At 41.6% G+C, this 26,560-nt stretch overlaps 1 protein-coding gene across 1 annotated transcript in view; it reads left to right on the top strand.

Moving 5' to 3' along the window:
• The first annotated feature begins 12,969 nt into the window (after positions 1-12,969).
• Positions 12,970-26,560, top strand: part of MCUB (mitochondrial calcium uniporter dominant negative subunit beta) — a 110,352-nt gene continuing 96,761 nt past the window's right edge. Inside the window, exon 1 of the mRNA XM_053565045.1 lies at positions 12,970-13,176. Within this exon, the coding sequence (XP_053421020.1) occupies positions 13,078-13,176 (99 nt within the window). The 5' untranslated portion in view covers positions 12,970-13,077. The remainder of the gene's footprint in view (positions 13,177-26,560) is intronic.

Here is a 26,560-nt window from a genome sequence, read left to right on the forward strand (position 1 = left end):
ATAAAACTAAGCAATTGACTTTCACAAAATAAGACAAATAGAATACTACCACACCTATCAATTATCTCAATAAATGTTAATGGCTTGAATCCCCCAATGAAGAGACATAGATTGGCTGACTGGATTAAAAAACACAAGCCATCCATTTGCTGTCTGCAAGAAACACACCTGGCTTCAAAAGACAAATTAAAGCTCCGAGTCAAGTGTTGGAAGACAATTTTTCAGGCAAATGGAATTCAGAAGAAAAGAGGAGTTGTAATCTTATTTTCAGATACATGTGGATTTAAAGCAACTAAAGTCAAAAAAGACACAGATGGTCACTTTATCTTGGTCAAGGGAAAAATACAACAAGAAGACATTTCAGTTCTAAATATTTATGCACCCAATTTAAATGCTCCCAGATTCTTGAAACAGACCTTACTCAGTCTGAGCAATATGATATCTGATAATACCATCATAACAGGGGACTTTAACACTCCTCTTACAGAGCTGGACAGATCCTCTAAACAGAAATTAAACAAACATATAAGAGATTTAAATGAGACCCTACAACAACTGTGCTTGATAGACGCATATAGAACTCTCCACCCCAAAGATAAAGAATATACATTCTTCTCATCACCCCATGGAACATTCTCCAAAATTGATCATATCCTGGGACACAAAACAAATATCAACAGAGTCAAAAGAATTGAAATTTTACCTTGTATCTTCTCAGACCATAAGGCACTAAAGGTGGAACTCAACTCTAACAAAAATGCTCAACCCCACACAAAGGCATGGAAATTAAACAATCTTCTGTTGAATAACAGATGGGTGCAGGAAGAAATAAAGCAGGAAATCTTTAACTTCCTTGAGCATAACAACAATGAAGACACAAGCTACCAAAACCTGTGGGATACTGCAAAAGCAGTTTTGAGAGGAAAATTCATCGCTTTAGATGCCTACATTCGAAAAACAGAAAGAGAGCGCATCAACAATCTCACAAGAGATCTTATGGAATTGGAAAAAGAAGAACAATCTAAGCCTAAACTCAGTAGAAGAAAAGAAATGTCCAAAATCAAATCAGAGATCAATGAAATTGAAAACAAAAGAATCATTCAGAAAATCAATGAAACGAGGAGTTGGTTTTTTGAAAAAATAAATAAAGAAACCATTGGCCACACTAACGAGGAACAGAAAAGTAAAATCTCTAGTAACCTCAATCAGAAATGATAAAGGGGAAATAACAACTGATCCCACAGAGATACAAGAGATCATCTCTGAATACTACCAGAAACTCTATGCCCAGAAATTTGACAATGTGAAGGAAATGGATCAATATTTGGAATCACACCCTCGCTCTAGACTCAGCCAGGAAGAAATAGAGCTCCTGAACAGACCAATTTCAAGCACTGAGATCAAAGAAACAATAAATCTTCCAACCAAAAAATGCCCTGGTCAGATGGCTTCATTCCAGAATTCTATCAAACCTTCAAGGAAGAGCTTATTCCTGTACTGCAGAAATTATTCCAAAAAATTGAGGAAGAAGGAATCTTCCCCAACACATTCTATGAAGCAAACATCAACCTGATACAAAAACCAGGAAAAGACCCAACCAAAAAGGAGAATTTCAGACCAATCTCACTCATGAATATAGATGCAAAAATTCTCCTCAAAATCCTAGCCAATAGATTACAGCTTATCATCAAAAAAGTCATTCATCACGATCAAGTAGGCTTCATCCCAGGGATGCAAGGCTGCTTTAACATACGCAAGTCCATAAACGTTATCCACCATATTAACAGTGGCAAAAATAAAGATCACACGATCCTCTCAATAGATGCAGAAAAAGCATTTGATAAAATCCAGCATCCTTTTCTAATTAGAACACTGAAGAGTATAGGCATAGGTGGCACATTTCTAAAACTGATTGAAGCTATCTATGACAAACCCACAGCCAATATTTTACTGAATGGAGTAAAACTCTAAGCTTTTCCTCTTAGAACTGGAACCAGACAAGGTTGTCCTCTGTCACCTTTACTATTCAACATAGTGTTGGAAGTTCTAGCCAATACAATTAGGCAAGACAAGGAAATAAAGGGAATCCAAATGGGAGCAGAGGAGGTCAAACTCTCCCTCTTTGCTGACGACATGATCTTATACTTAGAGAACCCCAAAGACTCAACCACAAAACTCCTAGAAGTCATCAAAAAATACAGTAATGTTTCAGGATATAAAATCAATGTCCACAAGTCAGTAGCCTTTGTATACACCAATAACAGTCAAGATGAGAAGCTAATTAAGGACACAACTCCCTTCACCATAGTTTCAAAAAAAATGAAATACCTAGGAATATACCTAACAAAGGAGGTGAAGGACCTCTATAAAGAAAAGTATGAAATCCTCAGAAAGGAAATAGCAGAGGATATTAACATATGGAAGAACATACCATGCTCATGGATGGGAAGAATCAACATTGTTAAAATGTCTATACTTCCCAAAGCAATCTACCTATTCAATGCCATTCCTATCAAAATACCAATATCGTACTTTCAAGATTTGGAGAAAATGATTCTGTGTTTTGTATGGAACCGGAAAAAAACCCGTTATAGCTAAGGTAGTTCTTAGTAATAAAAATAAAGCTGGGGGCATCAGCATACCAGATTTTAGTCTGTACTACAGAGCCATAGTGGTCAAGACAGCATGGTGCTGGCACAAAAACAGAGACATAGACACTTGGAATTGAATTGAAAACCAAGAAATGAAACTAACATCTTACAACCACCTAATCTTCGATAAACCAAACAAGAACATACCTTGGGGGAAAGACTCCCTATTCAATAAATGGTGTTGGGAGAACTGGATGTCTACATGTAAAAGACTGAAACTGGACCTACACCTTTCCCTCCTCACAAAAATTGATTCAAGATGGAATTTAAGTCCTAAAGGACTTAAGGACCTAAAGGACCTAAGGCATGAAACAATAAAAATCCTCAAAGAAAGCATAGGAAAAACACTGGAAGATATTGGCCTGGGGAAAGACTTCATGAAGAAGACTGCCATGGCAATTGCAACAACAACAAAAATAAACAAATGGGACTTCATTAAACTGAAAAGCTTCTGTATAGCTAAGGAGACAATAACCAAAGCAAAGAGACAACCTACACAATGGGAAAGGATATTTGCATATTTTCAATCAGACAAAAGCTTGATAACTAGGATCTATAGGGAACTCAAATTAATCCACATGAAAAAAGCCAACAATCCCATATATCAATGGGCAAGAGACATGAATAGAACTTTCTCTAAAGATGACAGACGAATGGCTAACAAACCCATGAAAAAATGAGATATCATCTAACCCCAGTGAGAATGGCCCACATCACAAAATCTCTAAACTGCAGATGCTGGCGTGGATGTGGAGAGAAGGGAACGCTTTTACACTGCTGGTGGGACTGCAAACTGGTACATCCTTTCTGGAAGGAAGTACGGAGAAACCTCAAAGCACTGAAGCTAGACCTCCCATTTGATCCTGCAATCCCATTACTGGGCATCTACCCAGAAGGACAAAAATCCTTTTATCATAAGGACACTTGTACTAGACTGTTTATTGCAGCTCAATTTACAATCGCCAAAATGTGGAAACAGCCTAAATGCCCACCAACCCAGGAATAGATTAACAAGCTGTGGTATATGTATACCATGGAATACTATTCAGCTATTTAAAAAAATGGAGACTTTACATCCTTCGTATTAACCTGGATGGAAGTGGAAGACATTATTCTTAGTAAAGCATCACAAGAATGGAGAAGCATGAATCCTATGTACTCAATTTTGATATGAGGACAATTAATGACAATTAAGGTTTTCGGGGGGGAAGCAGAAAGAGGGATGGAGGGAGGGGGGTAGGGCCTTGGTGTGTGTCACACTTTATGGGGGCAAGACATGATTGCAAGAGGGACTTTACGTAACAATTGCAATCAGTGTAACCTGGCTTATTGTACCCTCTAATGAATCCCCAACAATAAAAAAAAAAAAAAATTCTCATGCAAACTACTGCCACCTTATCTCCCTCCATGTTTACTATGTTCAATTTATTAACTTACATTTGCTTCAGACCATGGACTACAGATGGATGTACAGAAAGAATTGAATCTTAGCCTATGAAATCCACGTCATCAGGTTTGATGTTCACCAGGTAGCTATAGTTGCTGTGTTTTGTTACCAAGTTTGTTCCAAGAAAGCTATTTCTGTTTTGTTTTGTTTTGTTTTTTAATTTTAGAGACAGTCTCACTTTGTCGCCCTTGGTAGAGCACTGTGGCATCACAGCTCACAATAACCTCCAGCTCTTGGGTTTAGGCGATTCTCTTTCCTCAGCCTCCCAAGTAGCTGGGACTACAGGTGCCTGCCACAACGCCCAGCTATTTTTTGTTGCAGTTTGGCTGGGGCCAGGTTCAAACCCGCCACCCTCAGTATATGGGGCTGGTGCCCTACTCACTGAGCCACAAGCACCGCCCCCAAAAAGCTATTTCAAACTTTAACTTTCTACCTGGTGAGTGCAGTGGCTCACACCTGTAATCCTAATTCTGGGAAGCTGATTTGGGTGGATTGCTTGAGCCCATGAGTTTGAGACCAGCCTGATCCACAGCAAGACATAGTTCTAAAAATAGCTGGGCATTGTGACAGGTGCCTGTAGTCCCAGCTACTTAGGAGGCTGAGACAAGAGAATCACTTAAGCCCAAGAGTTTGAGGTTGCTATGAGCTGTTATGCCATGGCATTCTTCTAAGGGTGAGCAAGTGAGACTCTGTCTCAGAAAAAAAAAGAAAAAGTTCAATACTCTATACTAATAAGTAGATTGTGTGGAAAGTTTTTGTTTGTTTTTAGACAGTCTCACTTAGTCACCCTTGGTAGAGTGCCATGGCATCTTAGCTCATAGCAACCTCAAACTCTTGGTTTCAAAAGATTCTCTTGCCTCAGCCTCTCAAGTAGCTGGGACTACAGGTGCCTGCCACAGTACCTGGCTATTTTTTTTTAAGAGACAGGGTCTCATTCTTGCTCAGGTTGGTCTCAAACTCTCAGGCAATCCACCCTCCTCAACCTCCCAAGTACTGGGATTACAAGCGTGAGCCACTGCGCCCAGCTCCAAGGTATGAACTCTTAAGACTTCGAGCTTTTGAAAATGCTATGTAAAAGGGAACATAGCTTCAATTTTTCATTTGGCTAGCTCCTGTTCCTCTTCCAGTTATTAGTGTGTGCTGAAGTCAGCCTGTCCCTCAAACCCAGTCTTAATGTTTTTGTAGGCCCTTGTACTTTTCCTAATATAAACTTTGTTCCACTTTATTTAATCCTTGTTTTTCACTGTTTAGCTTCTCATTATGTTTTGTGTAGGCAAGAAACCCATCTTTTTTATTCATCACTCTACCATCAGAGCCTAGTAGAACCTATCTCTGGCATATACCCCCATATACTGATAACTAGAAGTGTGTGCTTATTATTTTTAAAAGCGATTGTACTTTTAAACTTTGAAGTCCTTTTTTATTATCAATCCATTCATTCAGCAAGTATTTGAGACCCTCCTATGTGACGGGCACTGTGATCTATCACCAGCAATGAATAAACAGACAAGGTCCCTTGTGTCAGGTAGTTTACATTCTAGTTGGGGGAGACAGATTTTTAAAAATGTATAAAATGTCAGGTAATGATTAGCTGCTAAGAAGTACAAGCAGAGTAAGGGCTAGCAGCAGGGAGTAGGAGTTAGTGTAGCCCACTGGATCTGACAGGGCCTTGCAGGCTGTGGTGAGGGCTTTCAGGCTCACAGCAAAAGAGGTACAAATCTTTTGAAGGACTATGCCCAGTGTTGTGATGTGATCTGACCTTACAAAGATGAGTCCAAAGGCATGAAACAATAAAAATCCTCAAAGAAAGTGTGGGGAAAACACTTGAAGATACCGGCTTGGGGAAAGATTTTATGAAGAGGACTTCTATGGCAATTGCAACAACAAAAACAAATGAGACTTAATTAAACTGAATAACTTCTGTACAGCTAAGGAGACAATGACCAAAGCAAATAGACAACATTCAGAATGGGAAAAGATATCTGTATATTATGAATCAGACAAAAGCTTGATAATCAGGATCTACAGAGAGTTCAAATTAATCAACAAAAAAAGAGCCAACAGGATCAGTGCTCATAGCCAATGGTTAGGGCACCAGCCACATGCACCGGGGCCAGTGGGTTCTAACCGAGCCTGGGCCTGCTAAACAATGACAACAACAAAAAAATAACTGGGTCTTGTGGCAGGCACCTGTAGTCCCAGCTATTTGGGAGGCTAAGGCAAGAGAATTGCTTAAGCCCAAGAGTTTGAGGTTGCCACGGCACTCTACCAAGGGTGACATAGTGAGACTCTGTCTCAAAAAAAAAAAAGAGCCAACAATCCCATATACCACTGGGCAAGAGACATGATTACAGAATCTTATCTAAAGAAGGCAGATGAATCAAAATCTTTGTGCCCTCAGGAATCCCGAACAATAAAAAAAAAAAAAAAAAAAAAGATTAGTCCAGCCAGCCTATTGTAGGCAGCAGAAGAGGCACGGTTGGAATTGGTGAATGGTTTATGGAAGCGCCAGCCTTCTAGGCATAGTTTAAGTGGAAGGTGTTCGGATTATGATGAGCAGGTTACAGTGCCCTGAAACTTTGGAATTGAACCTAGAAGCTTGGATTAATCCTTATTGATGATTCTTTCATAACAATACTACATTCTATTTGCTAATATTTACGATTGGTCTCATCTATTTATGTAAGATTGCTCTGCAGTTTGCTTTCATAGTGCTTATTGTTTAATTGCATTATTAGCCTTATGCTAGTTTTATTAAATGAATTGGATAGCTTCCCATCTGTTTTTGATGCTTTGGAACAGTTTGTATAAAATAGCTAAAATTCTGGTGTATAGGATAGATTATTTATTATTGTTTGGGATTCATTGAGGGCACAAAGAATTAGGTTACACTGATTGCATTTGTAAGGTAAAGTTCCTCCCCCAAGAGGTACGCCATACACTGTGACCCCCACCCCAACACCCTCTTGCCTCCCCTCCCTCCCCCCCCCACCATGTATTAGGTCATCTGCTGCCTTCATATTAGAATTCAGTACCCTGGATTCTTGCTTCTTCATTCTTGCGATGCTTTACTAAGAATGTGTTCCACCTCCATCCAGGTTAATACAAAAGATGGAAAGTCTCTATCTTTTTTGATTTTATCTGTTCTTAAAGGTTTGGTTGAACTGGGCCATTAAGCCTCTGGATGTGGTGCCTTTTTCTGAGTAAATCATTGACCACTGCTTTAGTCAATGACTATTAAATCTATTCAGGGTCTCTTTTTTGAGCCAATTTTGTATAGTTTTAACTTGACTTTTCTCATGTGAACGTCAATGACTGAAATTTGGGGACTACCTTTATTGAAAATTAAATTATGTTGAAGTCCTAAGAATATGATACAGAGCTGGAACTGGGGTGAAGCCAGTGAGGCGTCTTCCTTGGGTGCAAAATTATAGGAGCAACAAACATTAGTCATTAAGGTAAGTAATATTTTATTTTTAAAAATGTTTTTAAGATAAGTAGTATTTTAAGGTAGTATTTCAAAAAAAAATCAATCCAAAAACCTATAATAAACAACACCAAAATTTTAAGTAAAGACGGGATTTGACCCCATACATCATGATTCACCTCACTTAAACTCACCCTGATTATCACCTTAATCCTGGGTATGATATCACACCTATGACTATGGGAAGGTCAAGTGGTCAGATGATTAAATACATTTTCTTTAATTGCCATTTCATATGATAATTTTATAATGCTGTCTATAGAGAGGATAGAAAAGATAATTCTAGCACGTTTGTTTTTGCATCATCGATAGTTTTAAAAAGTGTTTCTAGACTTTATAACTCACAATTAGTAATGGTATGTAAATGGTTATGACTGATTTTTCAATTTGGAAAAACTCCCATCTTGTTTTTTATATGAGTCAGAAGATATTCCACAGACTAGCTTGTTAAATTTTTTTTTTTTTTTTTTTTTGAGACAGAGCCTCAAGCTATCCCCCTGGGTAGAGTGCTGTAGCATTACAGCTCACAGTAACCTCCAACTCCTGGGCTCAAGCGATTCTCCTGCCTCTGCCTCCCAAGTAGCTGGGACTACAGGCGCCTGCCACAACACCCGGCTATTTTTTTGGTTGCAGTCATCATCATTGTTTTGGTGGGTCTGGGCTGGATTCAAACCCGCCAACTCCGGGTATGTGGCTGGCGCCTTAGTGACTTGAGCCATAGGCGCCGAGCCATAGCTTTTTAAATTTTTTTTTTCTTTTTTTGTAGAGACAGAGTCTCACTTTATCGCCCGGGTAGAGTGCTGTGGTGTCATAGCTCACAGCAACCTCCAGCTCTTGGGCTTAGGGGATTCTCTTGCCTCAGCCTCCCGAGTAGCTGGGACTACAGGCGCCCGCCACAACGCCCGGCTATTTTTTTTTTTTTTTTTGCAGTTTTGGTTGGGGCTGGGTTTGAACCCACCACCCTTGGTATATGGGGCCAGCACCCTACCCACTGAGCCACAGTCGCCACCCCCAGACTAGCTTCTTGATCCATTTATAGCAAACATTTCTTTTTTGACAGCCACAGTCTTCTGGTAACCCAGCATTGTTCAGCATTGTTGAACACACTCATTGCAATACAGTCTATGACCCTGTACTTTTTTGACAGCCACAGTCTTCTGGTAACCCAGCATTGTTCAGCATTGTTGAACACACTCATATTGCAATACAGACTATGACCCTGTACTTCTGTGTCACAACACTAAGTAAAATTAGCCTGGTAGGTAGTAGGAGTATTGTGAGCCATTTCTACACTGTCACAGTGTAATAAGAATACATGGAATGACCATGAGCCCCATAAGAATGTCCACTAAACCCAAACTAAATGTATCTCCAGCTCAACTTTTTGTTCGCTCTTGAAAATGGACGTGTCCACTCTGCCACTTGACAAAAAGTGCTGTGTAACTTGAAATGGGGTGGTTGAAGTGGAAAGAGACAGTGGTCAGTTAAAATACTTTAGAAATATTACAAAAACATACGAGCAAGTGAACACTCTCCAATGCCTGGGAAGAGACTGGGCAAGAGCCCTGCAAAGAGCCCTGAAGCTTGAGCTTCATAAATGTCACAGTAAATCAACTCTGCCAACACATAATTTCTCAATAAATGCTATTTTTATTACTACAGAGTTTCCCATAGCACTTAGTACCTGCCTACTTTGAAGCATTTATTACATACTTAGATTCTACATGTAAGGGCAAGTGCTGGGCTTTATTAATGTTTTACCTGCTTTAAATTAGGGATTTGGTTAACAAATAAATGAAAGTATGCTAGTGGAAAGGAAGAGGTATAGCAAGAAAGTACACTTTTGACTAATGAAAAGTCTGAAAGTTGTAGACGCATATAGAAAGGGTAACAATATGCAGAGACAATGTGTTTGTGTCAAGTACTGGAAGGCAAGGATAGAGACCTCAGTGTTGCCACCCAATGAGGTTCATCTGCCCACTGCTGAAGAGAAAGCCAGGGTTTATAGCAGGGTTTATCCTACATAGAGTGCTAAGTGGGGAAATTGGAGAAATCTCTCAAATCTGCCTCCCCGAGAATTGGGGGGACAGTGTTTTTACAGACAGGTAGGCAGAGAGTTAGGCAGTCAGGATCTGCTAATTAGCTAGTTTCAGGGTGGAATCAGCAGTCTTTTGATAGGGGCTGCTGTCTGGGTGGATCAGGTGATCACTGGAATATAGTTCCTTGTGGAGGGAGAGTCTAAAACCAGTTGAGTCAGTTCCTCGGTCTGAGTGGGTTAGTCGATCTCCTGGAATGCGGGACCTAGAAAATGTCTCAAAAACTACCCCTAGGTTCCAAACAGGTGATGTTTTCTATGGAGAAAACATACAATTACCAGCTGCGCCCTCTTTACAATTACCAGCTGCACCCTGTAGAGGAGCAAAATGAAGCAAACAAGGGGACAGTGAATGATTATCATTATTTTAGCTAAACCTGTTCCTTTACGGAGTTACTTTAGCACTTGCCTTGCAACCCTTCATCAATTTGAAAGGAGTTTCATCAAAACTGATGAGAAATACAAATAGGAAATAGGTATAGAAGGAGCCTTTGGTTTTTTTGTTGTTGTTGTTGTTGAGACAGAGTCTCACTTTCTTGCCCCCAGTAGAGTGCTGTGGCATCATAGCGCACAGCAACCTCAAACTCTTGGGCTTAAGTAATTCTCTTGCCTCAGCCTCCCAAGTAGCCAGGACTACAGGCACCTGCCACAGCGCCTGGCTATTTTTGCAGTTGTCGTCGTTTAGTTGGCCCAGGCTGCATTCAAACCTGCAAGCTTGGGTGTATGTGGCCGGCGCCCTACCCACTGAGCTATGGGTGCCATCTGGAAGGGGGTGGGAGGGTCTTTAGAACAACCAATATGAGCCAGATGCAGTGACTTATGCCTATAATCCTAGCACTTTGGGAAGCTAAGTCAGGAGGATCACTTAAGGCCAGGAGTTTGAGACCAGTCAGCGAGACCTCATTTCTACAAAGGGAAATTTTTAATATATAAAAATGATAAAACATGGCTCAGTGCCCCTAGCACAGTGGTTATTCTGTAAATTTACTCTGTAATTTCACTAAAAATCATTTGCATATTTTTAAAAAGTGAAAGTTATGGCATATAAATTATACTTTAATAAAGCTGCTTAAACATTTTTGAAAAGTGAGGTCAGGGATTCACATATATATTTTTTGAGACGGAGTCTCACTACATCACCCTCAGTAGGATGCGATGGTGTCACAGCTCACAGCAACCTCAAACTCTTGGGCTTAAACAATTCTCTTGCCTCAGCCTCCCAAGTAGCTGGGACTACAGGCGCCCGCCACAATGCCCGGCTATTTGGCAGGCCCTGGCTGGGTTTGTACCTGCTAGCACTCCCCCTCCCCCAGTGCTGGTATATGTGGCGGGTGCCCTAGCCACTAACCTTTAGGTGCAGAGCCAAGATCAGAGATTCAAATGTGAAAAGGCTATAACAAGTAAGTAGTATTTGTGAACCAGCTCACGTTGAGTAATTGTTTTGTCTCTCAATAAGAATCTCATACACTGTGGTAAAGTTTATTGTACACCAAAAATTTCTGTGTGTGCTAGGTGGCTTTGTGGATGGGGCATTCTCAGTAATGCCCTTTTGTCTGCAGTGACTGGAGATTGTCTCACAGTTTGCTGACCTTGCCTTTCTGTCCAGATTTTGTGCTTCAAAATGGACATCTCCCTTCCTCCTAATAAAATTTTTTTCTTTCATTTGGAGCACTACTCCAAATAGAAAGAAAAGAGTCAAAAAAAAAAAAAACACAACAAAGAAGAAGGAATTCTGATAAGAAAAGACTTCCTTTCTGTGTCTCAGTAAAACTTCTTAAACAAGAAAGAAAAAAAAAAAGAAAGAGTCAGGTAAAGTAATTTACCTTCCCACGTGAACTTAATGTTTTAAATGGGTCAGCACAGATGCTGGTTAACACATGTGAATCAATCTTTAAAAACAAGATTTTTTTTAAAGTAAAGTTTTTACTGTAGTAGAGACTTCCAATTCTTTATTTTTTCAAGAGTGATTTGCTACATGTATTGTTGGCCAATTTTGATTCATTAACTTGAGCCTCTTGTAGATTTAGCAGATAAAAATAAGGAATGCCCAGTTAAATTTGAATTTAGATAAACACCAGATTATTTAGAGTATATCCCAGATATTTCATTTAAAAATAAGTGTTATTCATGCAATATTTTGGATATACTTATATTAGTATTTGTTGTTACCTAAAAACATTGTTATCTGAAATTCAAATTTAACCGGGCATCCTGCATTTAACCCAACAACCTTAAAGTTGTGTGTAAGCTTAATTTATGTTGCTTTTAAATGTCTTATGTTTATTTATAAACAAAAAGTCTCCAAGACAAAAAAAAGCATTAGATTTCCCAGTTGTTGGAAGAACTAAATTCTGGTCTGAAACCTCCTTCAATTAAAACCTGCTTTTATAGGCCTGGCATGGTGTGTCACACCTATAATCTCAGCGCTTTGGAAAGAGTCAAGAGACTCGCTTGAGGCCACGAGTTCTAGACCAGCCTGCGCAATACAGACAGACACCCCCCCCACACACAAAAATTTATGCTGTGGAAGAGATTTTCCCAAAGTGCTCAGGTTTGGGCCACTGCTTATTGAAGTGCAAACCTCCAGAAGATTGTAGGCGGCGGTAGGGTGAGGGGAACTGACCATCTGCTTGATAATGTGCTCACCAGTAAGCAGAATCCCCTCCCTCCAACTCCCCCCAGTCCCCCAACACCAGCCTTGGAGCCCTCTGACAGGTGCCTGGGCAGACCCTCTTCTCCGCCTTTACAGTGACATCCTAAGGGGGGCGGGGGGTTAGAGTGACGCCACCAATGCTTTGTATATTTGTTTATGCAGGACAACAGAACAAACAAAAACAAAACATTGGTGGGGGCTAGTCTTTGACACTTCCTCCACAGGCGACGTTACCGCTCAACAGGGGACGAGACCAACTTCCAGAGGGGTCCCGTCCCCCTGGACCCCCACCATTTTCCGTTCCCCGTCGGGGTGTAGTGGAGAAGATTGCTCTCCTCGGAGCACTGAGTGACCAGAGTTAACAGCCAGTTTTGAAATCCTCGGCCTGCCTGGTACGAATCGCCCGCTCTCGTTCATTCCAGAAAGGGGCTTCAGCTAGGAGAGGCCCCTGGAAACCCAAGATGGGGAGGGCGGTTCACTGTCGCCGTCGCTCGTGTTTTTTTATTTGTTTGTTTTTTGTTTTGTTTTGGGGTCGGAAGGAAGCAAACAGCGCTGCGCCGGGGTGTGTACAAAGCTGAGAAGTGGAAACAGGGACACACCCTCCCTCACCCGCCCCTGCTCGAGCGGCGCGGCGCGGGGAGGCGAGCGGGCGGGGCGGGGAGCGCGGGCGGCTGCGCCCACGGCGAGCGTCGGCTCCGAGCCGCCGGCGCTGACGAGAAGCCCCGCGCCGGGGCGGGCAGGAGGATGCTCCCCAGGGCCCCCTGGCCGCGGCTCCCGCGGCTGCTGCCGACCCTCGGAACCGGAGCCCGAGCGCGTCCGAGGCCGCTGCCGCGGACGCCCCAGGTGAGACCGGGGGCGGGCGCAGGGAAAGTTGGCGTCGGGCAACTTTGGCGGGAGCACAGCCCGAGCGGCCGGACGGTTCCCCGGCTCCCCGCGCGGCCGCGACTGGTGGCGTCGGGCAGCCGGCCGGAGTCCCGGAGTCCGGCCGGGGGAAGGAAAGGCCGGAGCCTGGGGGCGGCGCGCTGGGGGCCTGGCCCGGTGCGGGGACCACGGAGCTGCGGCCAGGCGAGCGGCAGCTTCTCGCCGTCCACGCCGCGACGGGGAGCAGGACCCGGAGCCGCTGTGCCGTCGGCCGCTTCCCTCTCGCCGGGGAGTGGGGGAGCCGGGCCGTGTGGACATCGCGGGAGAGTAAAATTTCCGTTCTGAAAACTGCGAGCACTTCCCCTCTGATGAGGGAAGAGAAAGTGGCGTTGTGTTCAGACGCCCGAGAGACGGGTGAATCATGAGTGTGTGCTGCTGAGTAACAGTTGGCCTGACACGGTTAGTGAATAGCGTCTGCGGAGAACCGTTGCTTGGAGCAGGGAGTGGATGTGCGCTGGGAAGACGGGGCAGAGCGGGCAGGGTGCTAGGACCGTGATGGAGGCTGACAGCAGCCAACTCTGAGCCAGACCAGGAAAGACAGCTTAAAAAAAATAATAATGCTGTCCCGGGTGTGTGTGTGGCTGGGGAGGGACTTGTTTCAGAGTTCAGTTGCTTCCTCCATTCCTCCCTTGCATTAGCGTGAGTAAAGTAATATCTTAAAGGGAAAGATACTTATTTTTAAAAATCTTATAGCTGTGCAGTTAGAAAAGCAAAAAGTAAACAGAAGTTGTCATATCGCTTTCACTTTCTGTTTATTTTAGTTTTTTAATTTTTTTTTCCTTTTCTTCCAACTGTCTGAGGGCTTTAGAGTTTGGATTGATGCCGGAAATACTTAACTGAATTTTTAAAATGATTTTCTTGAATGGTTGAAAGAGAATGAGGAAGCCCATTTTGTTGTTAATATGTAAGAAAAGGGACAAATTCCTTAAAATGTAAAATGGTAAACTTATCAGTTGGGGCTGGGCACAGTTGTTCAGGCTTGTAAATCTCAGCACTTTGGAAGGCTTAGGTAGGAGGATTGTTTGAGGCCAGGAGTTCATTTATTCTATGGGAACATAGACCTTATCTTTACTAAAAATTAAGAAAAAAAAAAAGTTGGCCTTGCACACTTGTGATCCTAGTTACTTGGGAGCCAAAGGCGGGAGGATCCTTGAGCCCAGGAGTTCAAGACTGCTGTGAGCTTGGATTGAGCCACTGCACTCCAGCCTGGGTGCAGAGTCAAATCCTGTCTCCAAGGAGGGAAAAAAATAGAGTCATTGGGAACATAGGCTTTTTCCACTTTTAAAAATTGTACTTTCACTACAAGTCTTCCATTTCACCAAGATTTATCAAACATTAAAACAACCTAGTACAAGGAATCCTCTTCCCCACATAACATTACAATGATTGATTGATTTTTATTTAATCTATTCGACACTTTGAGTAGCATTTTTATGGATTCCAAGACTGGCTGCCCTTCCTCAAATTATTAACTCCAAACCCTTTTCTCTGTATTTTTCAACTGATGCTATATAGTGGGTGTTAATTGCAGGCCTCAGCAGAAATGTGGATGCCCTTTTAAAAAGAGTAGAAATGGGGCTTATAAGGCCTAATAACAGGGAAATAGTAGTATTTTACCCCTGGCTGATTGTGTTAAGACGCCTTATATGTGAGTATTTCTCTTTTTTTGAGACCGAGTCTCACTATATCACCCTCGGTAGAGTGCTGTAGCGTCACAGCTCACAGCAATTTCAAGCTCATGGGTTTAAGCCATTCTCTTCCTCAGCCTCCCAAGTAGCTGGGACTGCAGGTGGCTTCCCCAATGCCCGGCTATTTTTTTTTTTTTTTTTTTTGTAGTTGTCATTGTTTAGGCACTGGCCGGGTTCGAACCCGCCAGCCCCAGTGTATGTGGCCAGTGCCCTAACCACTGAGCTACAGGCACCGAGACAACATGTGAGTATTTCTAATTTGCAAATTTGTGTTTTAAGTCAATTCCCCATGCTATAAAGACAATTTGCGTTAAGTAAAATTAAGCAAAATGGATATAAAACTAAGTTTACACAATGTAGAAATGACAGAATTATAATTTGCTAACAAAGATCATTAAAACAAATTCCAGTAATCCATTAAAAATATTTAGTTTATAAAATTTCCACTTATACTTTGAACTGTGTCTGTAGTGTAAAATAGGACATAACTATATAACTGTTTCCTTTTGCCAAAGGTTGGATATAGAATACGTAGTAAAGAAGGAAACTACCATTCATAGGCAACTTCTACATGCTAGATCAACATAAAGATGCTTTTAGTTCTGTAGAGTTTATTCTTATCTGCCCTGAATCCACTTGACTTTCCCCACTTTCAGCCATTTCCTGCTTTGGACACCACAAGTCACACTGATGCCATGATGACTGGCCACACATGCTGGTATTTTATATTCTACAGATAAATTATTATAATTTTCTGTCACACAATTTTTATATCAATTAGTGTATTTCACATGAATCTCTATTGAACTCAGAATAAGTTTTAAGAATACTAAATAAGAATATCCTTATTTATAAACATTAAATTTATAATACGGTGGCTCAGCACGGTGGTGCCGTAATCCTAGCACTTGAGGATGCAAAGGTGGGAGAACTGCTTGAGGCCAGGAGTTGAAGACCAGCCTGGGCAGCACAGGGAGGCACCATCTCCACAAGAAATTAAGAAATTAGCTGGGTGTGGTGGTAGGTCTGTAGTCCCAGCTGTGGCAAGAGCATTCCTTGAGCCCAGGAGGGTGAGGCTGTAATGATCACATCACTGCACTCCAGTCTGGGTGATAGAGCAAGTCCCTGTCTCAAAAGTAAATCTTTACAGCCATTCAGTGATGGGTTGTATCTGCTTGGCATAAGATTCATAATAAAAGTTCAGAAAACAACACCTTCCTATTCAGGCCAATGATAAACTACTGAAATCTGTTTATTATTATTATTATTTTTTTTTTTGAGATAGTCTTACTTGTCACCCTCAGTAGAGTGCTGTAGCATCACAGCTCATAGCAACCTCAAATTCTTGGGCTCAGGTGATTCTCTTACTTCAGCCTCCCAAGTGCTAGGACTACAGGTGCCCACTACAACACCTGGCTATTTTTAGAGACAAGGTCTTGCTCTGGCTCAGGCTGGTCTTGAACCCATGAGTTCAGGCAATCCACCTGCTTTGGCCTCCCAGGGTGCTAGGATTACAGACGTGAGCCACTGCACTCAATGTTTATTCTTATGTGTCAAATGTGGTGGAACCCAAGAATAGGAGCTCTGTTATTCTTTTGGTTAAACGTACACCCTGATGTCCTGAATCAGAGAATAAATAAAATTCATTTAAAATGATTCTTTCACATAAACACCTTGGTCAAGTTATAAAAACGTTACCATCTCTTGGGCAATTTATCACTACACAGTCCCCAGTAGAAAACTAAGACTGTTGAAAACAAGTGAAAATACATGATATGGATCAGCAGTGCAGAAAAAAGCCGAGATAGAGGAGAGAATGCCGTGCCTGGGGAAATCCAGCTGTGCCCACAGATTAAACTGGATCATAGAGGCTGCGCTGCCACAGCTCAGTTTCAGCCTGGGAGCCACGTATCTTGACAAGATCCTGGTGTTCTGTAGAAATGTTTTCACTGAAATTGTCCTCTTACCATCATTATATGTAGTATGTTTCCTTTTCTCCTCTGTGTACCTCACATCCTTAAATATGTAATTCACTCCTATAGGAAGACATTTCTTTTTAAAACATGTAATTTATAAAATCGTGCCTCTATAGCAGAAGAAACTTTGAAGGATGTTCTGATTTAGTTTTTATAAAGGTTCTGTTTAACTCTTCTAAGGGACAGAGTAATCAACATCATCACATAATTGTAGATTATCATTAAATATTTTGAGAGTAAACACAAATGCTTGCAATTTCTGATTTTAAAATATAGCATTCTTATTTGAGTCCATGAAAAGGAGGTGATTGTTTCTGAGATTAAGTAACTTCCTATAGATCAAAAAAATGACAATTTGCAACATTTTTAAAATGGAAATGCTTCTATCATTTTGTCTGTGTGATAAAAGACTCAGAAGGAATAAAGGCAAGCGTGTGTGAGTTTGCTGCTTTAAATGCTTTGAAATCTTACCATAAAGAAACTGATAGAAATATACTGGCTTGTTAGGAGTTTTAGCTAGAACTACTAAACCATTTTTTGCAAATAAAATTACCTGGCTGTAGGGATGTTTTTCATTCTAAGGTTTCACTGTTTTGTGGTTGTCCCACTTGATGTGAAACATCTTAACACCTAAAGACAAATATTATTTCTATATATTTTTGCCACAAACATTTAAAAAGCGTCTGTGACTTGACAGCTTATAAAATCCTAGCTTGCAAGGGCTTATCATTGGTGGTATCTGAAGCAGGCATTCCCCATTATTATAATTGGTCTTTGTGAAGTCTTTCACACTCCTATAAGAATGCTTATAGGAACATTTAGTAATTTTGAAAAATACACAATTCTTATGGTAGTTGAATAATTGCCTGCCTGCCTTTTGTGGGTGGGGAAAAAACCCAGTTTGTTGACAGGGATACATTTGGTGTAACAAAATTGTGTTTTAAAAAACACATTTAGTCTGAAGCACAAGCAAGCAGGAACCTATTTTATTATCTTTGGCTGAAACATGGCCCGGTGTACATGATCATGTCCAGTGGCCACATCTCTGCTTGTCAGCACTCTGGCGAAGCGGTTGTCAGGGCAATCTGGAGCTCCTGCTGGTGTTTCTCTGTGGGAGGAGGCAGGATTGAGTGATTATGGTGCCTGGTGAATTGTATCTACACAGAGAGCCCTTGGCTAAATGTGCCTTTCTTAATTTGAGTTTTCTGCTACTTAGATTGAGAAACTCCTTGATAATTTCATGCTGTAATACAACACTTGAATCTCCATACATGTATAAAATTTTTAAAAATAAAGTGTACTTTGTAGAGAAGCCTAAATACTTTTTTTTTCTTTAGAGACAGAGCCTCAAGCTGTCACACTGGGTGGAGTGCCGTGGCATTACAGCTCAGAGCAACCTCCCAACTCCTGGGCTCAAGCGATTCTCCTGCCTCCGCCTCCCAAGTAGCTGGGACTACAGGCACCTGCCACAACGCCCAGCTATTTTTTTGGTTGCAGCCGTCATTGTTGTTTGGCAGGCCCTGGGCTGGATTCAAACCCACCAGCTCAGGTGTATGTGGCTGGTGCCTTAGCCGTTTGAGCCACAGGCGCCAAGACAGCCTAAATGTTTTTTTAAAACGTCTAGAAACAAAGCATATGAATGTTTTAATCACATCACAAGATGTTAATTTGGTAATTCTTTTTTTCTTTTTCTTTCTTTTTTTTTTTTTTTTTGAGAAAGTTTTACTGTCGCCCTCAGTAGAGTACAGCAACCTCAAACTCTTGGGCTTAAGCAATTCTCTAGCCTCAGCTTCCCAAAATAGCTGAGACTACAGGTGCCTGCCACAACGCCTAGCTATTTTTTTGTTGCAGTTGTCATTGTTGTTTAGTTGGCCCTGGCTGGGTTTGAACCCGCCAGCATTGGTGCATGTAGCTCACGCCGTTACCACTGTGCCAGGGGTGCCAAGCTAATTTGGTAATTATTTTCATCTTTTGAGTTTAATGACCATATTGTTTTTTTTTCTTGTTTGTTTTTTTTTGAGACCAAGTCTCTCTCTGTCACCCTCGGTAGAGTGCTGTGGCATCACAGCTCACAGCAACCTCAAACCCTTGAGCTTAAGCAATTCTCTTGCCTCAGCCTCCCGAGTAGCTGGGACTACAGGTACCTGCCACAATGCCCGGCTATTTTTTTTGTTTCAGTTGTCATTGTTGTTTTAGCAGGCCCAGGCTGGGTTTGAACCCGTAACCCTTGGTACTTGTGGTCAGCACTACAACCACTTTGCTATGGGCACCGAACCAAGCGGTTGTCATTGTTGTTTAGCTGCCTCAGGCTGGGTTTGAACCCACCAGCCTCGGTGCATGTGGCTGGTGCCGAAACCACTGTGCTATGGGCACCAAGCTGACCATATTGTTTTTGTTTGACACTTCCCTACTATTTTACCTTTTGTATTTGTAATTGGTTTATTGTATTCTATAATACTGGTTTTAGAGCTCTCTCCTAAGAGCATTTGCTTGTGTGTGGGTGATTGTATTTATACTCTAGAAAAGACATTGATGCACTCAAAACTCTAGTCCAGTTTACCTATTATACATATAGTAAACACTACCATCTTCCCAGCACTTAGGTATTAGTGCTTCTCTTTTTTAGAGTTTATTTTTTATTTATTGCCATTAAATGATATTAGTGCTATTTACAGCAAACTCTTAAGCTGGGAAATCATTTTGTATCTTAACAGATAAATACTGTATTTGTTGAATGAGGTGTACCTATGAAGCATAGGTAGAAAATCTGAGGCTAAATATTGGTTGATTTAACTAACATTGACTATATAAAGTAAATATGGGATAGAATTAAATAGGTAATTTAGTTGGTGTTAGGCAGTAAGGACATCTGAGTTCCAGCCCACCTGGCCCTGTCACCACTTAGCTCTGTGAACTTAGCCCAATCATTTAGTCTATTTGGGCCTTCCCCCCTTTTCAGAACAGGGGGGATTTTTCTAATTGGTCTCAAAAGTCTTTTCCATCTCTAAAACTAGCATTTTGTTATTTTACCAAAGGTTATGAATATGCCATTGAACAAGTATTGTGAATGTCAGAATAGTCGTCTTTAGTGACTGAAAAAATCTTTTATGATCTGAGGCAGTAAAGTGATAGTTTTACCTACTAATGGTAATAACTCTTTTTCCCTTCCAAAAGAAATTGAAGGGCCTGAGGCCTGTAATCGCAGCACTTTGGGATGCTCAGGAAGATCGCTTGAGACCAGGAGTTTGAGACCATCCTGAGCAAAAATGATACCCCATCTCCATAAAAAATAGGAAAATTAGCCAGGCATGGTGGCATGTGTGTGGAGTCCTAGCTGCTTGGGAGGCTGAGGCAGTGGGGTTGTTTGAGCCCTACAAGTTTGAGGTCGCAGTGAGCTATGATGATGCCACTACACTCTATCTAGCTCCCACCCAGGAAATAAAGCAAGACCTTGTCAAAAAAAAAAAAAAATTGAAATTTATTTAATATGGCAAGACACAGTGGCTCATGCTTGTAATTGTAGCACTCTGGGAGGCCGAGGCAGGCAGATTGCCTAAATTTAGGAGTTTGAGACCCCCCCCCCCCCGAGCTAGAGTAAGACCGTCTCTAAAAATAGCTGGGCATTGTGGTAGGCGCTTGTAGTTCCAGCTACTCAGGAGGCTGAGGCAAGAGGATCAAGAGTTTGAGGTTGCTGTGAGCTATGACGCCATGGCACTCTACCAAGGGCGACAAAGTGAGAGTCTGTCTCAAAAATAAAAAAAATTATTTGATGGGGTTAACATGTCATAATGGAATAGATTAAGTCTCTTTAATACTTCATTCTGTTATTACTAGTGTTTGCATCTGTGAAATACTGCTTATTCAAGAGTATCTAATATTAGAATCCTAAAACCTCTGTATAATAGTGGGTAACCTATAGGCTGTAAACCAATAGGTGATAAAAGCAGCAGAAAATGTGTCATATGGTATATAAAACCAGTGTATTTACCCCATGATTGCATTAATGTACACAGCTATGATTTAATAAAAAAAAAAAAAGAGTTTAGGATTTAGATGTATACAGAGGGAGGACACAGGGAGAAGATTGCCCTAAACGAACCATGGAAAGAAGCGTCACCTCAGGAGAAACCCAATCTGCCAACAGCCTCATCTCCTAATATCCAGTCTCCAGAATTGTGAGAAAATAAATATGTATTAAGTCATACAACAGCCTCATCTACTAATATCCAGTCTCCAGAATTGTGAGAAAATAAATATGTATTAAGTCATACACACAAATAGCTGGGCGGTGTGGTGGCCACCTGTGGTCCCAGATACTTGGGAGGCTGAGGCAAGAGAATCACTTAAGCCCAAGACTTTCAGGTTGCTGTGAGCTGTGATGCCATGACACTCTACCAAGGGTGACAAGTGAGACTCTGTCTCCAAAAAAAAAAAAAAAAAACAAAAAAACTTTATTTTCAAAAATGATAGCAGGCAATATTTGGCCCATAGGCCTATAGATTCTATGCCAAGATTTTGGCAGTACTAAGAGATGTTACCCTAGAAGACAAATTTGGATCTAGCAATTCAGTATATGTATAGTGGAATTAGGTGAGTAAGTACATTAATAAGGGCTAGTCACAGAGCCATGGTTATTGTCCAAAGAGGTGTGATAATAGGAATGGGTAAGATGGAAAAACAAGAGGAAGAGTGTGAAGATGTGCAGAGATTGGGTGCAATGGCTTATGCCTGTAATCCTAGCACTCTGGGAAGCCACGGCAGGATTGCTCGAGCTCAGGAGTTCAAGAACAGCCTGACCAAAACTGATACCCCACCTCTACTAAAACAGAAAAATTAGGCAGGTATAATAGCATGCACTCAGGAGGCTGAGGCAGGAGGATCACTTGAGCCCAGGATTTTGAGGTTGCAGTGAGCTGCTATGACAATGATGCCACTGCACTCTACCTTGGGCAAGATTCTCTCTCTCTCTCTCTTTTTTTTGTTTTATAGAGACAGTCTCACTTTATTGCCCTTGGTAGAGTGCTGTGCCATCACAGCTCACAGCAACCTCCAGCTCTTGGACTTGGGCAATTCTCTTGCCTCAGCCTCCCAGGAGCTGGGACCACAGGCACCCGCCACAACGCCTGGCTATTTTTTGTTGCAGTTTGGCCAGGGCCGGGTTTGAACCCACCACCCTCGTTATATGGGGTCGGCGCCCTACTCACTGAGCCACAGGTGCCGCCCCAAGATTTCCTTTGAGACAGAGCAAGACTCTGTCTCAAGAAAAAAAAAAGATGTAAAAATATGTAGAGATTTCAGTAGTTTTCTGTGGTTAGGCTTAAACCTAACCCTGAGGCCATACTTCCTTGCAAGTGTGAGAGAAGAGCATTGGAAGGCTGGGACTAAGATGGAATGGAATGGATTGCTATCTGAAGTTGGGAAGAATCAGAGTCACATGGTGAGTTGTAATTCCTATGGGAGAGGTGACACTCGGTGAAAAGGGGAAGGCTTGGGTAAAGCTTGTTCAAGAGGTAATACTTTAGCTCAGGGGTTTATTGCAATAGCTTTATTTCTTTTTTCTTTTTCCTTTTTTTTGAGACAGAGTCTCACTTTGTTGCCTTCAATAGAATGCTGTGGCGTCATAGCTCACAGCAACTTCAAACTCTTAGGCTCAAGCAATTTCTTTTTAGAGACCGAGTATCACTTTATTTTCCACAGTAGAGTGCTGTGGCATCACAGCTCACAGAAACCTCCAGCTGTTAGGCTTAGGCAATTCTCTTGCCTCAGCCTCCCGAGTAGCTGGGACTACAGGCACCTGCCACAGTGCCTGGCTATTTTTTTTTTAGAGGCAAGGTCTTGTTCTGGGTGAGGCTGGTCTCGAACCTGTGAGCTCAGGCAATTCATCCACCTTGGCCTCCCAGAGTGCTAGGATTACAGGTGTGAGCCACTGTGCCCAGCCCCCAGTAAATGTATTTCTGTTTTTGAATTGTCGTTATACCATGTGTATGATTTGTCTTTCATTTAAGCCCTGCATTAGAGCTTTCAGTATGTGTATGTTTTTCCTCCTTTTTTTCTTTGTCAAACTTTTTTTTTTGTTTGTTTTTTTGAGGCAGAGCCTCAGGCTGTCGCCCTGGGTAGAGTGCTATGGCATCACAGCTCACAGCAACCTTCAACTCCTGGGCTCAAGCGAGTCTCCTGTCGCCTCCTCTTAAGTAGCTGGGACTACAGGTGCCCTCCACAACGCCCAGCTATTTTTTGGTTGCAGCCGTCATTTGTTGTTTGGTGGGTCCAGGCTGGATTCAAACCCGCCAGCTCAGGTGTATGTGGCTGGTGCCTTATCTGCTTGAGCCACAGGTGCTGAGCCTTTTGAGTGAATTTTCAATGTTTCTATTTTTTTAACTGCTGAAACAAAAGACCCAACAAGAATTAACTTTTGTATTCTTTTTCGTTTTTGTTTTTTTGAGACAGAGTCTCACTTTATCACCCTCTCTGCCATGGCGTCATAGCTCATAGCAACCTCAAACTCTTGGGCTTAAGTGATTTTGCTTTTACTCAGGGTAGTCTTGAACTCCTAACCTCAGGCAATTCACTGTCTTGGCCTCCCAGAGTGCTAGGTTTTCAGGTGTGAGCCACTGTGCCTAGCCTTATGTCTGTATTATTGAATTTTGTGTGTGTGTGTGTAGTTTTTTGGCCAGGGCTGGATTTGAACCCACCACCTCCAGCGTATGGGTCCGGTGCCCTACTCCACTGAGCCACAGGCACCACCCTATCTCTGTTATTAAAGCCATTTTTTCTCTTCTAAGAAATGATTCTGAGGTAACCTCTGCAAGTCAGACAGGAGCTCTACTCCACACAGTCATTCAGGGACCTAAGCTGACCTGTTTTGCTATCATCTATACATGGCTTCCAAAGTCAAAAAAGCAGAGTTGTTTTTAGTCTCGTAAGGTGTTGCGGGCTAAGCCTGGAGTGTTACAAGTCACTTGTGCTCATGTTCCACTGAATACTAAATTGAATATGTCACATGGCCTCATTTAGCTGCAAAGGGGCTAAGATACATAGTCATGGCCAGAAACCGCATTCCACTTACAACTTGATTACTGTGGAAAAAGGAAGAATGGATTTTAGCAGAAATCTAGCTGTATCTGCCACAGTACCCTTGTTTAGAAACAAGAGACTATTATTTTAGAGATTGCTACATTTCCAAGGCACTATTTTTTGAGACTCATTTATAAATGTTCCTCAGCAATAGATATTTATAAAAGGCAGTACTCTTAATACAGTGAAATTTTACTTCTCCCTGAAAAACATAAAAAGGAAACTGTGAATTTTAGCATTTTTAATTTGGGCTAGAATAGGAACATTTGGCACCTTATTGGGTTCATTATAAGCTTCCCTCCAGGCTGAGGGAAGTCAGCCTGTAGTCTCTTAACAGGAAAGAGTGTAGTCTCACTTGTACATGCTAAGGCTAAGGAAAAGAGAGAAAATGTGTCAGTCTATGAAACTAGTGTATGGTGCCCCATGATCACATTAATGTACACAGCTATGATTTAATAAAATTAAAAAAGAAAAGAAAAGAAAAAAAGATGTTAAGTGTTCTAAGATAATATAGTCAACTGTAGTTCAGGGCATATTCAGAAAAGCATGACCGTGTATAATGTTTCCTAACTGCATTGTTTACTTAGTAACATAATTTTGGCTTGGGTTATACACATGGATTTTCATTTTATTTTTATTTTTTAAATGTCTCACAATGTTTGTTTATTTATTGAGACAAAGTCTCAAGCTGTTGCACTGGGTAAATTGCTATGACGTCACAGCTCACAGCAACCTCAAAGTCTTGGGCTTAAGCAATTCTCTTGCCTCAGCCTCCCAAGTAGCTGGGACTACAGGGGCCTGCCACAATGCCCTGCTATTTTTTGTTGTTGTTGCAGTTGTCATTGTTATTTTAGCTGGCCCAAGCCAGGTTCGAACCTGCCAGCCTTGTGTATGTGGCCAGCGGGGTAACCACTGTACTACGGGTGCCGAGTCATCAGTCCTTTTTAAAATACTGTCCACAAGGTGAGGGGGGAGGCACACCAGAAGATGATTGAGACGTTGTGGATGATTATAGGAGATGATTAAAGGGGCTGCATATTTTTAATGTGGTGAAAAGGAAGCAAAGGAAAAGCAAGATAATTATATTCAAATATCTTAGGCAGTATCCTGTGAAGGAAGGTTTTCATTCTGTGTTGCTTCAGAGCAAGGAAATTGCTCCCAAGAATAAGCAGAATAGGTAAGTAGGCAGAGTTCAACTCAGGTTAAGAGACTTTTGTATACATTCTTGTCATTCACAAATGGATAGACTGCTTTTTGAAGTACAGGACTCTGAGATTACTAGAAGAACCCAGGCAGAAGCTAGAGAAGCATTTGGAGAAGCCACTAGCACTCTGGGGACTGATTACTGGAGACACCATCCATATTATACTGTAGGAACCTGCTAAGTGAATGCAACAGGAATTAGGAAGCAAAACCATTTTTCCTCCATCAATGTCTCTCCCGCACCCTTTACAGAAAAAACTTTAGCTCTGGCTAGCAAATGAGAAATATTTAAAGGCCTCAGATCTGATTTCACAGAGCAGTCACAAAGGGTAGATTTGGAGTGGACAGACAGTATGTTAATAACCATCATAGGAAGAACAGGCCAGCACTATGCAGTACTTGAAGGTTTTACAACATGCTCATGGGCATGGCTAAGCTGGTCAGGCTGAGGAGGGATGGGAGACTGGGCCAGACTGGTCAGGTACTGGTGAGGGAGCACTAATTCTAGTTACAGTGCTACAGCCTGTAACAGAAATGTGGGAAGCAGCACTTGGCTATTCCAGAAACAAAGATGGTTGGACAAGACAAATTTTTAAAAAAAGTATGAGATTTATAAGTGCATGAAAAAGTTAAACTGAGTAGGTAAGAAGATAAGGAAGGGGTAGGTAATTGAAAGGAAGCCAGGCTGACTTGGGTAGAGGTAATTGAGACCCAGGACTGGCCCAGATCAGAATGGAAGGTCAAGTGAGGTAATGTTAATCTCTAAGGATCTTTTTATCTATAATGTTCTCTGAGGACTCTTAGGTACCAGGCTTTGATATCCATCATAAAGTCAGAAACTGCTGAAGTTTGAAGATTGATAAACTCAGATGCCTTGGTAAAAACCAGACTGTTGCTATTTGTCCCTTGCTCTGCCCACTCTTCACCATCTGCCTCCCCCAGTAAGACAAAGATTTATATTATTTATAGTATAGTAACAATTTTGGGGAGGTGACTTTGTTTTAGCCTTTTAATTTATATGATATTATTAATCTTCTATAAAAGGCTGAGGTTTAGAATGTTTGTTGTGAGGTTTTGAGGTTTTGCCTGAAAGCAGCACAAGGGTGCTGCTCATACCTGCTGTTCCTTTGAGCTGGAGCTTGGCTGCTCTGCTAACAGGTTATAGTCTTTCTTTGCCTATGGAATTCACTTTATTATGAATCCAGGAAGATTCATTTAATTAGCTTATTCAGTTTAGTGGGCTTATGGTGCCATTTAGTGGAGTATGAATTTGTCTCAGTGACTAAGCATTATAATCAACAGTTGTTTTTATGCCTGCAATTATGTGAAAGCCAATATCAGGTCACCTCTCTTGGAGAGAAATTA

Source organism: Nycticebus coucang, chromosome 1, assembly GCF_027406575.1.
Source record: "Nycticebus coucang isolate mNycCou1 chromosome 1, mNycCou1.pri, whole genome shotgun sequence".
Lineage (NCBI taxonomy): Eukaryota > Metazoa > Chordata > Mammalia > Primates > Lorisidae > Nycticebus > Nycticebus coucang.